General features: G+C 27.5%; 1 protein-coding gene across 1 annotated transcript in view; it reads left to right on the top strand.

Moving 5' to 3' along the window:
- The first annotated feature begins 230 nt into the window (after window positions 1-230).
- Window positions 231-18,754, top strand: part of LOC142321995 (phenoloxidase 1-like) — a 29,074-nt gene continuing 10,550 nt past the window's right edge. Inside the window, exons 1-8 of the mRNA XM_075360563.1 lie at window positions 231-315; window positions 9,364-9,493; window positions 11,238-11,427; window positions 13,211-13,437; window positions 14,573-14,775; window positions 16,237-16,387; window positions 17,069-17,170; window positions 18,461-18,625. Of these exons, the coding sequence (XP_075216678.1) occupies window positions 9,374-9,493; window positions 11,238-11,427; window positions 13,211-13,437; window positions 14,573-14,775; window positions 16,237-16,387; window positions 17,069-17,170; window positions 18,461-18,625 (1,158 nt within the window). The 5' untranslated portion in view covers window positions 231-315; window positions 9,364-9,373. The remainder of the gene's footprint in view (window positions 316-9,363; window positions 9,494-11,237; window positions 11,428-13,210; window positions 13,438-14,572; window positions 14,776-16,236; window positions 16,388-17,068; window positions 17,171-18,460; window positions 18,626-18,754) is intronic.

The following is an 18,754-nucleotide window of genomic DNA, read 5'->3' as shown; positions in this document are numbered from 1 at the left end:
TTATCAAAATAAGAATATAATATAAGGATAATTAATATAAAAATGTTTTTCCTATATTATACTTTGATAACATCCTTCTGGGAAAAACACAATGAAAATTATTCATATTTTTTATCAGTAAACAAATTTAAATTTCCAGAAACTATACTCATCAACCAATAATAAAACCACATCCTCTGAAAATGTTTACAAAGAAAAATACCTGTATATAAATGGTTCAAAGGCTATATTTCATTCTTTTGTAGTAAAACAGTATTTCAGTTTGTTAAAATTGAATTCTGCATTTAATAATTTCACTGCAATACTACTAATTTTGTAAGTTTTAATTATGTAATGTTACAACAAATGTTAGAATTCCTACTTAGGTATTAATTTATATTATTTATTGTTCTTCATGAACTAAGTAAATCAGTTAATTCACATTGGTTTGGATCAGAAAAATCTTATATATATTATTATTATTGTACACATAATATTAGTATTATTATTATTCAGCTGTTTCAGTCCTTTACACGATGTAGCCTCTTCAAGTGTAGTTCGACAGGTAGACCTTCAACAGTTCTCACCATGCCTGTCTGTCCTGTGCCAGTTGGTTCCAGCCACCCTTCTAATGCCTCTGTCCCATCGGCCTGGTGGCCTGCTTCTTCAACACATAATATTATATATATATATAAACAGCAAAAATATAAGGTCTCACCCATAGGGCTGAATGCGTTTGTAGGGTGGAGGGGGGTCACCTATATTTCAGAGAAATTGGCATGCTGCTATTCTACAGTATTGCTATGCCATAAAACTATTATGTAGACTACTTCATTCCTCATTTTCTTAGTAACCCTGGATTGAGATTTATTATTCTTGGAAATGGCCAAGCTACTATTAGAAGTGATTTTTTCTTGTGTCGGATCACAAGCAATCATTATGGTTATAGTATTATATTATCAATTAATTATTAATTATAAAAATTCATTATTATAAATGTCAATTACACTCAAACAATAATAATAATTAAAAATAACAGTAGGTAAATTTCTGGAAAAGAGAATTCAACTACAAAGGTACTATTCTAGAATATTTATTTCAAATAAATTCAAATTCAATTGTATCAACAGCAGCAGAAAATGAGAAAATTTTTATGCACACATTAAATAAATTTTATCCCCTATTTTCATTTAGAAGTAAATTTTATAGCATACTTTTTTCGCAGAGTACGCAGAACAACTAAATAAAGTACAGAATGAGTGCACTGCTGACAACTAACAAAATTAAATAGTGATGCTATAAAGTATATTGTAGTTTTAATAATATGTATAATAATAATTAGTATATAATAATGATATTTAATAATAATTTGAACATACCACACTGAGATGCAATAGGAAACAGTTCTGTTCCTGTGGTGATCCATTATATCTGGATGACCCCTGCAAGGATACACCACTTTGTGTTAACTGCCTTGGACATCATTCTGCTAGATCCCAAAACTGTCTGATCTATGACATAGAGGTGTTGCTACAGGAGGAAAAGACCATTCTAAAGGTCAGCTACATTGAAGCCAGAAAAATTGTGCTCAGCAGATCACCAAAGCTTTATATAAATTTCTGAATTGGCACCAGCATTGTGAAGGTCAAATGTATCATCACTCATAAATTGAAGAGTCGACCAATTAGAAAAAGTAATCTAAAGCCGCTGTAAAAAGAAGCAGATGTCTCTATATAAAAGAATGTTACATAAACGAGGAATTAACCTTCTACCAGTCAAAAGAGCAAGGAAAGAATAACCCAAATGAAGAAGATTGAAGCTAAACTTCAAATCGAAAAAATCCCCACACAGGAACCTGTGAAACCATAGGTAAAGATTTTATAAAAGGAAGATTTCGAAAAAGCAATAATGGAGCCTCCAAAAACAAGGAGGCTCCATTATTTAAATGAGAGGTTGAACATTTCCGCCGTCCCATACGCTCTAGCAGGAAGTACATTGAGTCTCGACTCTGATGCACTGCTGACCACATTATCGAAGCCAGTGTCATCTGATGCCGGTAGAAGGGGATCCTCTGAGATTTACTGCAGAAGAATCCATCTCCGAGGCTACAGACACCCTGAAATTTGATATCGAGGCCTTTAGGAAGATGGAAAAAATAAAGAAAGGATGGCCTAAGGGTAAATCCAGATAATAGAATCTAAGGAAAAGGTGTTTTATATGTGTTTATAAATTAATTTGTGCTTGATATATATTATGTGAACTGATTTTGATAATTTTTTGATAACATTTTTATAGAAATTATTAAGTGTTTAAGTATTATTTTTATGTGTTTTGAAGTGTGTTTTAATGTGTTAGTTTTAAGTGGCAACACTCTTGTCATCTAGTGTTTCTTGGGGTTTGTAAAACCTATGACTAGTGTATTTATTAGATGATCTGTTCTGACAAGACTAGTCTTTTGAGTAGGTCACTGGTTTTTTTTTTAACAGGGAAGGGAAGAAATATTTTCTTTATTTTATTTTGGAAAGGGGCTAGTCTACAGTAGTTGATGCCCTAAAGCTCCAAAAAGAAAAAAAATAATGATGATCATGATTCGTGCAGGACCCACCAATGTGTGAATTGTAATGGACTTCACAATGCAAGATCACAAAATTGTCCAAAGTATAAGGAAGAATAAGGTTGTGATACAGAATAAGGTTGTGTAAAGACTGTTAAGAAGGTCAGTCACTTTGAAGCAAAAAAATGTCTTATGCAAAGGTCATGTCTTATGCACAGTTTTCTGCTGCTCCTGCAGCCTACTTCAAGCCATAGGACATGATAACAAAACTGACACCAGCCTTAGAAAGTTTAGTAGAATGGATCATTGGTCAGAAGTTGAAGAATCAAACGGCTATGGACAGCTGCCCAAAACCGTCAAAAATAAAAACAAATGTGAATAAACAAAAAAGTTGTTCTCCACCAGGGATTGAGCCTTCAACAACTTCCAAGGTGAAGGAAAATGAAGCCAAAGTTCAAAAGAAACCTGAAGTAAAATAAAGTTAAAAAAGAATCTCCATTCAGGGAAATGAGAAAAAATAAATCAAAATTTAAGAAAATGAAGGTGTGAAATGACATACAATGAAGTGTTCAAAAGCTTGGAGATCTTTAAGTGAGAGGGTGAGTATTTCAGCTGCCCCACAAGCTTTAGTGAGGAGTGCATCAAGTATCGACTCTGACACATTGCTGACCGCACAAAAACAGCCGGTATCATCGTAACAGGAGATCTTCCGTGATTGATTGTGGAGGATCAGAAGAATCCATCTCCGAGGCCTCTAACACCCTGGAATTTGACATTGAGGCCTTCAGGAAGATGAAAAAAAGAAGAAAGAAAGGATACCTCAAAGGCAATCCTAGGTGATAGGAAAAAAGAATGTAATGAGTTTTATGAGATTTAGATGAATTTAATGAAAGGATGAGTTTTTAATAATTACATGACTTTGTAGTTGCTTAATAGATGTGAAAACATTTTGTTTGAAATGTTTTGTAATTTTTAAGTGGCAAGGGCCCTTTACATCCTTGTCATCTTGTGTTTTAATTCAAGGTTTTAATAAGTTATTTTCCTTTAACAAGTTTCTTATTTCTTACAAGGTGATCTATTTGACAAAACTAGTCTTTTGACTAAGTCACTTGCGTTTTTCATTAGGAAGGGAAAGATATTCTTTTTCCATTTCTTTTTGGAAAGGGACTAATGACCATAATAGTTGATGCCCCAAAAACTACAGGAAAAACCATTATTAGATATAATTAATTAAAAAATCATCTTGTAACAGTTTTTCATTTCTTTGTTACATCTGTGAAGTGTTTTACATAATGTAATCATATTTGACCAAAACTGTTTTACGATGCCTTAAATTTGTTTTTCTGATATGCTGAATTAACTTAATTCCAGAAATATTCTTCCCTTTATTTAAAATTTTTAGTAAACACCAAAAGTTTTAAATAAAACTGGAGAAGTGTTTTATCTGTGAATAATAATCATAAATGAGATATATGTATGTACAATTTTTTAATAAAAAAAGCATGAATTAGTATTATATTACTTAAACATATTCAAAATTAATTAAAAATGTTTCTGATTAAACATAGACTAATATTTATTATTACTGATTAAACATATTGCATAAATTATGTAGTGCAGGTTCAGAGCTAGATGGTTTTGGCTTTTATATTTATTTTTTTCTGGTAAGAGAAAGCTATAGTACAAGTAATATTATACTTGTAGTAATATTATTTTAATTATTCCCCAGAACATATAAGACACATGTTTAAGACAAGTCTAAGGTAACATAGCATTCTAACATCAGTCGTTAGAATGCTGAATTAGCCAATTAGAAATAAAAACTTCATTTAGTATTCTTATTACCTTTTAATTTTAGTTTAAAATTTTAGTTGTTTCCTTAACACCAAAATTAGATTTTATTAGTGCACTGAAAAGTTGAAGGTTTGACTTAAAAGTATAAAAACTATTAAACTGACAGCTGACAATTTTTATTTTTATTTAAGTTAAATCTACTCTTGATTTAATGAAAGTTCAACAATCTGCTGTCATACATATAGTTTTAGTAGGAAAGATATGAATACTTTGAAGTGCAAAGCTTAATAATAATTGCTTCATAATAGTGATAAAACTTTAAAAATGTTTTTATTTTATTTCCTAATCATGTTTTATCCACTATGTGCTATATTATTATGTTTTAATGCTTAAATGATGTATAAAGGAAAACCAAAGAAGAGTATATTTTTAAACTACTTTTTTTGCAAATTGACTTCACAGTTGTGTTGTACTAAACAATACAATAAAATATTTTCTATTAACAAGTTGCTTGTCATTTTCTCACCGATTATTAATTACAACTACTTCTGATGAGGGAATGCATCTTTTAATATATTTCTCATGAAAATAGCCAAAGATTAAATGAAGACCATGATAACCGATTTCATAATTTACTTGATAATAATTGGATCAATAACTCATATGTAAAGTGCATACACAGAGGGCAAAGAAACAAATTGATTGAAGGATCAGCAGGCAGAAGTACGAGTATAAACTATCAATTTTAGTAAATTAAGATTAGATATATATAAGTCCTCTCACTATTGCATCCTGATTTGCTAGTAATGATGTATTTTTACCATCTGTAGAAATAGGATGATGAGTTACAGACTCTAATATCCAGTTAGATCCATACATGTGTGTATGTTTGAGGTAGTAATTCCAGAATGGCTCTCCTGTTTTTCACAAAATAGAGGATAAATTTTATCACAACATTTTATATAATAGCATTTCATGATAGCACTTTTACTATAAACAGCATCATCAGTCTTCCCATAAAACAATTAAGTAAAACTGGTAACAAAACCTTGTATAACTGGTAACAAAACCATATATATATCTGGAAATACTTTTTAAAAATATATATTAAAATTTAGTTGAATAAATCAGTTGTTAATTTACAACAATGCATTTTGTATTACTTTGAAATGCAACTTATTAACTTCCTCATTTCACCTTTTTACTTCAACATACTGGTAATGGTAAAATTTGATAGTGCCAGTAAAAATAAAGTTGTTGACCTTAAGCAGTTCAGATTTATTTTTTGGTGAAAGCTTTATTTTTATTTTCCTCGTTCATTTATTAATTTTATTAAATATTATATCTTCAAATAACAATACTTCTTTAACTGAAACAGAAAGAGTAACAATGTTGTTGATGTACAGGTATGGCGACAGAGTTCGGCCTTTAAAAGATATATGTGATTTATTTAATAATAGTTTTCCAGACAGAGAATCAATAAGTAAATTGACTTGATGAAGATAGTACAGCGATTTAAAGAAACCAGTTCTGTAAAGAATCATCCTCGCATGGGTAGACCAAGAACTGTCACAACCAATGCAAAGTCATTACAAGAATTGCAGATCTTTGTTGAAGTCCCTCATTTGTCGATTCGAAAAACTATTGTCCAACATGACATCAGCTACTTTTCGGTTCAAAAAATTCTTAAAACAGATAAATTTCATTCTTATAAGCTATTCCAGGTGCAACAACTTTCAGAAGATGATTTTGACTGCTGAGTTGATTATTGTGATATAATGCAAAAATTAGACATAGACCCAAATTTCTCTAATTCAATAATATTTACTGATGAAGCAACTTTTTTGTTAAATGATATGTGAATAAGCACAACTGTAGATACTGGAGCAATAATAATCCCAGATGGATGTTGGAAGCTCCTACACTTAAGAATGTGAACGTTTGGGCGGTAATCGTTGGTCATTGTACTGTAGGGCCTTTTATTTTAGATGACAATCTTACAGGAGATGCTTACTGCAGCTTGTTAACAGATGGGATTTTACCAAATATCAGAGAAAATTTTGGAGAAGAAGTAAATGATAGTGTATGATTTCATCAAGGTGGGGAACCACTTCATTATTATTTACAGCATGGCAAATTTTATATGAGCAATTTTCAAATTGCTGGATTTGTCATAGATTTGTCTGCGGGGTCCGCAGACCTGTCTCCTATGGATTACTTTTTTGGGGGTAACTGAAACATAATGTTTACAAAACAAAACCTGCTGACATTGACTAATTGAAAAGCATAATAACTGATGAATCTACTCATGGACCACCAGACATGATACAAGAAGTTTTTAACAGATTTTACTTGAGGTTAGCACACTGACAATCTGTAGATTGGATGTGTTTTGAAAATTTGTTGTAGAACGATATGATTTTAAAATTTATTTCATTATTAATTTACAATGGAAAACATTTATTTAAAATTTTAAAATAAATATTATAATATTTAAAGTAAGTAGTTGATATAGCAGTATAATTCTTGTTGTGTGGTTATTAGTTATTGTTTATTATTATCATTAATATTATAACACTGTTTTACGTTCGTTATTGTAAGTGTTATGCAATAAAATTGTTCATTCAGCTTGTATTACCTCATTTTATTTTTAACATGATTTTCCGTCATTGCAAATTTGAATGCTTATAACTCTGTAATGAACGAAGCATTAACGGGTTTCTCCATTGTTTTTCTTGTAAAATTTTAAACAAAAATCACATCATATGTTCACCTTGATCTCATGTTGTCTTCATTACAATTACAGTAGTTACTTGCTTCAATTATTTATTGACTTTATTCTAACTTATGTTACTGATATTTATTAACTAGGCTAACAGATTAATACACTAAATTAAATTCATCCAGCAGTCTACAAAACAGAAAATTTATTATTAATGGATATTAAAGAGCTGCAGTTTCTTCTTTAATATCAAAGATTAATAAAATTAAATCTTTAATTTTGAAGATTGCTTAAATTTTGAGAACTGCTTTAATTTTTTAAATAGAAATTTAGAAAAATAAATGAGTGAATCATACACACACATATATGCATACAGGTTTTAAAAAAATAAATTTTGATAAAAACATAATTAAATTGTCTTTTTACATCCTTTTATTTTAATTAAGGAAATCATATCAAATTAGAACACATAATTATTATTATATTGTTGTCAAGTAATTTATTAGTTTTATATTTATGTTTAACCACAATTTATATCCATAAAATTGTGTTTAATATTAAAAAAAAAACCTTTAGACAGTTCACTAATTTATATAGATCTAAATAAAAACATTTAAATAAAATAATGTTGAAGTAATTATCACTTTACTTGTATTTAAAAAACCATATTCTCTGATTTAATGACAATATATATTGAAGTGCAGTATATAAAACAAATTATAGACAATATTAAATCACTCTGAAATCATACCTTATTTCAGCTTGTTTGGATTCTTGTATTGATTCTATTGTTCTGTTTGTTTCAAAGAATAAAATATTTTAATACATTATCTTAATTCTCTATATTGCAATAAAAAAATTTTAAAAAAATTTTTATACTAAAACATTTTTAATTGGTGCCTACCGCTAAGTTGAATATATTATTTTTTTAATTTAAACTTAGGTCTTTTGATGTAAGTCATTACAACTTACGAACATTGCCCAAATATAACAAAACAGTACGCATAATATGTGATTATTGCTGTGTTCTAATGAAGTGGGTAAATTTTTATTTACTGCAGATGGCAGCAGCAGTATTCAAAAATTGTGCCTCTAGACTTTAAATATGGGAGGATAAATATATACTTCAACATTTTGAAGGAATAAGTTGAATTTTAGACATTTTTTTAAAAATATCTTTAACTGAAACGTTGAAATCATCATTTATTTTTATTATTTATCATCAGTGATCTGTATTACACTGTGATGTGTCAGTTCTTCAGTGCACACAGTTCTTAACAATATTCTTTAATATTAGAACATATATTTCTTTATATATATTCACTGTTTTGTTCTATTTGTTTAATGTTTAATGGGTTTAATAACAATGACAACATAGATTTAGATTTTAAAGGTTATTTTTAAAAAATATATTTAAAAAAATGTATTTTTAAAAAATAGATAAAAAAAAGATAAAATGTAAGTAACAATAACATAATAAACTAATCAACATTGACAAACTCTAAAACAATATATAATTCCTATAATAGTTTAAAGTTGCTGTTGTTTTTCCTCAATTTCAATGGGAACCCATTACAATCTTCATTTCATTTTTTTTTTTCAGTGTATGAATGAACCACCTAAATTAATATTTATATGCTATTTTATGTTTTTGTTTTATGACTAATATTTTTGTTAATTGTTAATTTCTTAATTTTTTAATTCTATTCTTTAATTTTTTCAAATGTATTGTTTGTTCCTTTACAATTTCTTTACATATTCAAATAGTTAGTATATTATAGCTTTTTTTTCAAATATACTGTTCAATAGTTGCATTAAAGTAAATTTCATATTTATTAATAGAGGAAAGTTTTACCAACTTAGGGTATTTGAATTTAATTTGTATTTTATAAATGACTGCAGGACCATTAAAAAACATTAGAAAAGTTTAACAAACAGTTGTTTCTGTGTTTTTCCTAACACAAACAAGCTGTACAGGATTAATCTGAATTTTCAGTCCTTTATCTTAATAAACTTGCATCTTTAGAATGAACATCACTGCTCACTGCTTGCTTTTTGAATTTTATTTTATTACTTAAAATCAGGTGTGGAATTTATGTAGGACATAACTTTATTGGATGGGAAGATTTATTAATGTAACAGGAAGTTTTAATAATATTAAAATATAATTAAAATGAAATAGAATGTTTTAAATAAACTTATATTATCACACATCTTTTTAAATAATACAATAAAAACCTATTTTAAAAGAACATGGTTTCTTTAAAAAGTAAATAAATAAAATATTCTCTGTAAATATTAAGTTTCTTTTCAGGATTATCAATATGTCTACGGAAGCTGAGGACATAAAATACCTGCTAGACCTTCTGGATAGGCCTAATGAGCCTATCTTTTTACCAAAAGGAGATGATGGTGTTATTTTTGGTGTGCCTGAAGATTATTTGGTAAGTTAAGATTTTTTTAGATATTGAGGAAGCAAACAAGATTAAGCTACTTCTTGAAATAATTAACTGCAGGAAAACATTTTGAACAATATTTTTAAATATTCAAATAATCATGGCATGACTTCTTAGAAGTGCAGAAAAGTTGTAACTGAATACATTAAAAGTAATTTCTGTTACTGCCACACTTTTTTAAATATTGCCTTCTGAACATTTTGTTTTTTAATTTGGTATATATATTGTACCAAATATGTATACCAAATTAAAAAACAAAATGTTTTATATATATGTGTATCAGTTATTTAATAGATAGAAAATTTTTGAGTAAATAAATCGAACCATATGAAAATTTAATTTAAATAAACTATTAAAATTTTTTTTTAAATGCTACATTATAGATTTTGTTAATTTATTTAAAATTGGCCCCTATGTTTAGAATTGTATACATTAAAATTAAAATAAGCCAATTAAAAATAATCCTGTATGTTTTATGACTCTCTTAAGTGTACTTTGAAGAAGGTTGTTAGGCCCCATACAGTTGTAATCAACCTGATTCAAGACACAATTTGCTACCAAAAATGTCATAGGCATTTTTAAGAAATCAAACATTTCATTTAAGGCATGCTATAGAAAAGGCTACTGTGCACTCGTTCCTTATTTACTTATTTGAGTATAATGTTGCACGTCAGTATTTGAAGCTCAAAAAATCCTTTTTTTTTACATTTATTTTAACAAATAAAGGTAAGAGTCTCTTTTTGTCAAGAGAATGCTCTTAATATTCACCTGTACAAGTCACTCTCACATTTTCACTGCCAGGATTGGGTGGTATATGATGAATATCATTTTCAGAGAAACTGCTGTGGCCTGTGTCTTGTACCCCATTCATGTCTTTTATGTGTCACAGCCATAAGAAAAACTGGGACAGTTAGTGTAAAACAATAAACTAATATATTCATTTCAGAAACAATGCATTATATTTCTATTAGTAAGGGAAAAGATTAAATGTAAAATTATTATGTTTTATTTTTTATTTTTTTTATTAAATTACTAATAATATGACAATTTTTCCAACCAGTTTACTTAAATTAAAAGATTTCTTTTTACACAAACAATATGATGAGTTATTTAAATAATTAAATAATACCTACTAGTTACATTAATCTGAACTGTGGTATACTTTTTTAATGTATACTTATTTCATACTCAAGTATTTAGCAGTTGACACCCTTAAAATTGTTATTTTTATATGGATTTATTTTATTTATTATCCTCACATAATTGAGTTGATTTTATTCATAAATAATTATTTTTTCCGTAGTAATTATGACCATAAACCCATCTTTATATTTCCATGTATGTGCATATTTACTTCCTTTATAAGGAAAAAATAAAAAAATAAGTATTTTAATATCATTTTAACTTATAAGCTCTGCAGTTAAATAATAAAAATAATTATCTATCCAACTAAGGTTTTTGGGGTAAAATCAAAATTTATTGTAATCACTATTGAAAGGGTTAATTTTTTAAGCTGTATGAAAATGCTGGCAAAGTACAGGAATATCAGTGACAACTTTATTTATACGTATTTAAAAAGATTATTATATAATATTATATTAAGATTAATTATATATATAAAATTACTTTTTAATGTTATTTGTACATTCCTTAATAATTGTATGTAAGTGTAAACCTGTTATAATGAAATAATTGCTACCTGTTAAATATTTATATTATTTTTTTTTATCAGGAGGATCGCTTTAAAGGTTCTGAATTAACTAACAGATTCTCATCAAGTACTTCACAACAAGTGGCACTGAAAAAATTACCGTCACTTCCTGATTTAGATTTACCTTTAAATCTTCCAAAACGTGACCTATTTTCTCTTTTTATACCATTACATCGTAGAATGGCTGCAAGGCTAGTTGAAGTCTTCATGGGTATGTTATATGTTAAACTATTCTTTTACAATTTAATTATTACAAAGTTTTAAATAAACATTGAGATGAGAATTGAATAATATTACAAAAAGAAAATATAAATCAAGAATAATAATTGTTACAATAATATGTATTTCACAACTAATATACCTACCCTCGTACAATACAAGCTAAATATCTTAAGCTTTATTTGCCTGAATGGTACAAAGATTTACTGTCATAAAGTAAACCACAGTCATTAAAAGTAGTGATTTATTTGTAAATTGAATATTTATTTTAGAGACAACTGCAGGCAAATAATCATTTAAAGTTTATTACAATGGATGAAATAATTTTTTTTCTGATTATTAATATAATGTTTCCCATATATCACAAAACAGACATTTAGGCAATTATGTTATGAATTGATAAATAACAAATCATTGGCTTTTTTTTTAATTTCATAACAATAATGATATTTTTATATTAATGCCAATTTCATTTGCTCACTTTTCACAAGAATACTATTTCTTATATCATGAATATACAGATATTTGTATTGTAGAACATGCAGCATACACTATTTATTTACTGTAATGTAGTTTAGAACAAATTTATTATTAAGTTCTGATTCTAGGGTTTTATTTTCAATGACTAAAATTTAATTTGTGAACTTTATTCATACACATAGAACATTTATTTATACTTTTACACAATTAGATGCTGTGTAGTTGACACTAAATAGCATGAAAAACAAATCATAAGCAGACATTTTTGGTGTAATACCTGATTTGTAAATTGTGAGCTATTGTTTTTTTTAAAGTAAGCATCATACTTTAATGTAATTTTTGCACATTCATCATTTTAAAAGTGACTATGTTTTACTGATTTACTTAGTCGAACAATTTTTTTGTATATACATATATGAATATATCTAATTCAATTCAATCATGCTGTCCAAATCATACAGTGCAGTGACCAGCAGTCCTTTTAATATTTTTATTCCCTCTACTATTCGGTTTTCCCCATTTCCATACCAAGTAATCTGAGTCCAGTCCAACAACCATACTGCTTTTTATATGTTGTGTACATCAGTTACTTTGATAATGGATCTTACAATAACAGCTATTTATTATCAAGCCTAGTCTGTCCAAGCATACTTCTTTCATACTATAATGCTCTTGTCTAAATTTAGTTTAAGTACTTCATTTAATGTGCATATTTAAAATTTATAAGTAGACATTGACAAAATATACTGATCAAACTTCTACTAAAGACATGAGCATGTTGGAATAAAATATTACTAACTCTCTTTAAATTGAAATCACTCTCTCATCACAAAATTTCATTGGTGATGCATTTTTTATGTTGACTGGGATGAGTTAACCTAGATAGCATATATACACTGTATGCGTGTATGCTATATTTATAAAACTCAGCTGAAAAATTCCATTTTTTCTTTTTTGTAAAAATAACATCCTTGATCCTCCATTTTATTTTTTCAACCCCTTCACAGGGTTGAGATGAAGAGTTAGATGATCTATTCATGAACATCTGTGCAATTAATTTGGATGCAGTGTCATGGATGAACTTATTTAAACTGAAATACTTTCACTATCAGGTAAAAACTGTAGATAAAAAGAATTTAGCTTGAGTTATACTGACTTTTTTAAGGTGAAAAATTTTGTAAATATGCTGATTAAGTTCACATAGGTTGTTATTTTACAATCACTTGTTTCCTAAAGTATTGTATTTATCAAAATTATTATGAATTATGTGAAAATGTTTAATTCATTGTGTTCAGGTATGAGAAATATAAAGGATTTCCTCACAGTTGCAAGCTTTTGTCGTGAAAATATGAATCCACAGTTGTTTAATTATGCATTAAGTGTGGCTATAATTCATCGTCCTGATACTCAAAATGTTGAAGTTCCTCCATTATCAGACTTTTTCCCTGATAAGTTCATTGATGGATCACTGCTCCCTCGTGCTAGAGAAGAAGCTGAATTTGTTAGCCGAGGACTGGAAACTGTAAGTTTTTATTATATTTTATAACTTTATGATCAAAATAGCATGTAAGTTGCACATTTATTTCTATTTTGAGATTATATTATTTCATAGTTGGCTGTAAGCCAGATAACAATTTGGCAGTTTGTCTTACCTGATCTCAAGTCAACCATTGTTGAAACAGTTTAATTAATGATTAATCCTGTGATTAAATATATAAATTAATTAATAATTTACAACTTATATTTATGTATTATTATAATAATTATATAAAAAAATTCCTGATAGGAGAGTGTTTTAAGTCATTTTTTAAGCATGATTATTGTGTAAATATAACTTATGACTAATTTTGTTAACATTAACTGAAACTGCCATTTACTCTGTATTTTAAATAAAATTTTGCGTTTAAGATTATAACTTAATAATCATATATACGTAATAATATATGTAATTCTGGCATTCTCCTCCACTCTGATATGAAAACTTACAATATGACTATATATATCTATATATAGTTAAGATATATGATATCCTTTTTCCAGACAACATTGTGTTATGATTCTTGATTCTCTAATTTCATAACGTTTATTTTGTAAATAATGATTGATCACTATTTTTGAACAGATTTAATGATCAAGATGACAAAATATAAGACAAATTTATTCATCCTAAATTTATTTACCACCATAGCTTACTGTATTGGAAAAGATGCAGGCACAATTTAAAATAAATCTAATGCCTGGTAATTAAAAATGGAAATACTGAATATTTCATTAAGTTTCACATTCTATCAGTTAATTTTGAAATCAGCGTTGCTTTTGAAGCATTTTGGTGTAATCATCAGTCAGTTATCAGAAACAGTTACCATTAAAACTGAAACTGAAAAATGTTTTTATGAAACATAAAAATAATGAGAAAAAGTTGTTTTAATTGAAAAATAACATGATATAATTAATTATTATTCTTCCAAACTGTTTCTCATTGTGCACCATAAGCATCAGGAATTATTTAGGATGACAAATTGATATACTGTATTTATTACTTGTTTAGCCTTCTTATATGCTTTGATTCCTATAAATTAGTATTTTTTGTCTTATATTTGATGGTAATATCAAATTAATTTATTACTAATATTAGTTATTGTATTTTTTTTAATCAGACACCACTTGAAATTCCTCTTGATTACACGGGAACTGATTTAGAACCAGAGCACAGAGTTGCTTATTTCAGAGAGGATCTTGGTATTAATCTTCATCACTGGCACTGGCGTCTTGTTTATCCTCATTCTGGCCCAATAAATGTAATTAATAAAGACAGGCGTGGTGAATTATTTTACTATATGCATGAGCAGTTTTTGGCAAGGTAAAATTAATTTTATTTTACTCTGATTAAATTTACATGACCAATTTTATTTATACTTTAACAATAAATATGTGGATAAAAATGTTTGTTAAAAGTAAATTTTTTACTTATAAACCTCATTAGTTTACCAGAGGTTTCAATAGCCTTAATTTTTTGTAATTGAAACAATTTTTTTATATATATAATATAAACATATATCAATTACATGATGTGATAATACACAAAATAAAGGAATTTTAAAAACCAATGTTTCTTTTCTTGTTATCTGAATTATCAACTAATATTACTTTTTTTAATATGCACAATGGAATTCAACATTCTATTGTGCATTGGAGTTCTGTTTTCATTCGATGTTTGTAGAGCCCTGATGCTGATTAGTCTTTTTCATAATATGATATGCACATCATATATGACATTATTTATAACAAGACATAATATCCATGTTCTTATACCTCTCTACCGTTGCTACATCTAGTTTTTCATATCATTTATATCATAAATGATAATATATCATCATATAATATAATTTTTAAATATATATCATTTTTGAAGCACTCAATTGTTTATGAGTTAGTAATGTTTGTGTTTTCCACACTAAATTAATAAACAAGATTTTTTTATTAATTTCAAAGAAATGGTCTTTTAAACATGAAATAATTAATTTAAAAAAAATTGTTTATATAGCAAGAATGCCAAAATAATTTATTATGTTACATAACTGTATCAGAAAAAGTTTGCTTTTATGAACATGGATAGAGTTTTATATATATTAAGAAGACTTCTTTATTATGTCATTAAAAATTCCCTCACTAAAAAATGAGTTTTAATTTCCAAAAACATTTTTTTTATAAAAATTATTTATTTTAAAACAAAAATTATGAATTTAAAGTTACTCACCCGCAATATACCTAGAAAATAATACAAAAAAATTTTAGGGCCTAATTTTTTTAAAATAAACTAGTCCTAAAAGTGAAGACATTACCTTGAAACTGCATAAGTATTGTAAGCAAAGGTTTCTAATTACAATTATTTTGTCATAATATTTTGATGGTTAACATGGAGGGAGGGTGAGAATAATCAATGGTTAAAACTGCATATAAAACATGGTATTGCAACTAAGCACTTGGAAATATTTGTATTCAGTCAGCCATACTTGAACAGTTAAAGAAATTATTTAATTTTAACTTAACCTTTTAACCACTGTTATAAAATACTGATGTAGTGCTTCAGTTGGAATAAATAGAAAAATGACTATTTAAAAAAAACTCATATAAGAATGTAATTTGTGAACATTTGTGACAAATTTGTGAACTATTTTATTAATTAACCACTAATTATTTTCATTATTATTGAAAGATAAAAATAAAACAATATAAAAACTTCTGTGGTGCTTAATGCAATTTAATAATTTTACTGGACATTTAGATTTGATAAATTAGTTAAAAAAAACTTTTTTTTTAGATACAATGCTGAAAGATTGTGCAACAGACTGGAAAGAACTAAACGATTTTCAGAATGGAGAGAGCCTATACCAGAAGGTTATTTTCCTAAACTGGATAGATTATCTGCAAGCAGGACTTGGGCAGCCCGTGCACCCAACACTGTTCTCAAAGTATGTACCGCTTTATCAAAATTTAAAACACTGTAGTAATTTGATTAGAAAATTGTAATTATTTATTCCTTTTACTTCTTTGTTTTTTCATATAATATTGTTGTATAATATTGTTGGTGTTTCCATCTACAATTCTTTCCATCATTCCTCTCTAATATGTGCTATCTCACCTCTCCAAGCCCTCTCTGAAAGGTCCGCTGCTACAATTTAGATTTTCTTTTTTTTCTTTCCTTTGACCATTTCAATCTCGTTTCAAAAATACTTTTCATTCCCACAGCTTCTGTCCACAGAAACTACCTTGTGCATTTTTCGAATGTAATAATTTATCATCTTTTCCCTTCTTGTCACTCCACTTATCTACCTTGGCATTCTCATTCCTGCCACCTTCATTTTTGTAACTTTGTGATTACCCCCTTCACTACTTCTTCACTTGCATCTTTACAATTGTCTGTCCCTCACAGTTATAAAGTTTCAGTAATTTTACATGCTTTTTCTGTTTTTTTTTTCTTATCACACATTGAATTGGCTTATTATTAAATATATATATATTATTAATTTCATTCTTCATTGTTATTTTAACTGATTTTTACAATACGTTATTTATTTAAACTCAATATATAATATACTAATAATTTTTTTTGAAATTTTAAAAATATTAATTCGGTTCTTTTTTACCATTAGGATATTAATCGGCCCGCTGAACAATTAGTATTTGACATTCAAGATCTGGAACGATGGAGGAACCGACTTTACGAAGCTGTACACACCGGACGAGTGATTGATGTAAGTATTTCTTAATCTTCCTACTTGGTTATGCATAATCATCTGGGTTTTATTATATTTTAAATATTATAACTAAATTTTTTAAATTAATTATTCAGTAATTATTCAAGTGCTTTATTTTGATAAGGAACATCTTTTTAACACCTCACTTTCAATTGCCAGAAATTGTAACGGGCACTCAAAAACAAAGGTGGCACACATGGTCACCTTTGACAATCAGATAGTAAGAGGTAGCATTTTGTAACCTATCATTTCTCATCCATTTCATTTTTCTAACTAAAATTTATGTCATGGTCTGAGGTCATAATAATAAAAATAATAGTGATAAAAGTGTTCTACCTAATTCATTACCTTTATGCTGTTAACATAGGCATTTCATTAAGAGATTATTTTTGAAAAAAAAATATGAACATTCTGTATTTAACTGTAAAATTATATATTAATAACTATTCTCCATTCTTGTATTAAATTCAGTTATTCAAACATTTTAGAAATATAATTTTTAAAAAGTGTGTATATTTATATAAAACATTTGTATAATTTAACATGAATCCGAAAAAAGAAAGAACTAGCAAACAGATGTTAAAGAAGGAACAATGACTAAAGCAATTTTTTATGTGATATATTTTAATTAATCATACAAGTAACACATTACTTATATTTCACATATTGAACTATTTAACATATTATAAATTTATATTTTAAGCAGGAAAGGAAAATATTAACTTAGGAGATCATTAATTTCCAAGATCATAAAAACCTCTATTATTGCACTGCCACTTATACTAATGACTGTCCAAAAGTACACAATGTCAGAACTTACTCTTTGAGGATGGAATTTATTAAAATGTTTCTTAATAAGTTTTTAGAACTTAAGTCGATCTATTCTGCCAAAATTTCAAACTCCTAACCATGAGTTTGGGAGAAACTACACTTAAGTCTGGTTTAGGAAACCTGTTGTAGGTATTATCTATCTGAACTATTCTAAATTTCAAGTTTCTAACTAAGAAAACATTTATACTGGACCAAATATTGTAATAATGCTTAAGAGTGGTTAGTCACTAATGTTGATGTTGGCTAATTTTTTACAGTTATTTTCTTAATTCTTTAATTTTGTGATTGTTTAAGTACAATTTAATTTTGTTATGTTATTTTTTTTATCAATTCCCAGTTTTGAAAATATTTATATTTCTTGTAATTCTTTGCTATGTTAGAATATTATCTTTAAAATGGAAACAATTCATTTGCAGAAATTGTATTTATTCAAATTCAGATGTTTATTGATTTCAGAATGACGGTCAGGTTGTTCAATTAAATGACACTGAAGGAATTGATATTCTGGGAAATTTAGTTGAAGCAAGCGATCTGAGCAGGAATCCTAGACTGTATGGAGACATTCATAATCTTGGACATGTTGCTATTGCTCTTTCCCATGATCCAGATCATCGCCATCTTGTAAGTTTAATACAATATTAAAAATCTGTCAGAACAAGCAAAAATGACAGAAAAATAAAACAAAAAATAAAAGTCTTACTTGTGGGTCTTCATAAACAGAAGTCCTTGTGACCACTATAAGGAAATTAT

The sequence above is a fragment of the Lycorma delicatula genome, chromosome 3 (assembly GCF_047948215.1).
Source record: "Lycorma delicatula isolate Av1 chromosome 3, ASM4794821v1, whole genome shotgun sequence".
In the NCBI taxonomy this organism is placed as follows: domain Eukaryota; kingdom Metazoa; phylum Arthropoda; class Insecta; order Hemiptera; family Fulgoridae; genus Lycorma; species Lycorma delicatula.
This window is presented reverse-complemented; position numbering and strand designations above follow the sequence as displayed.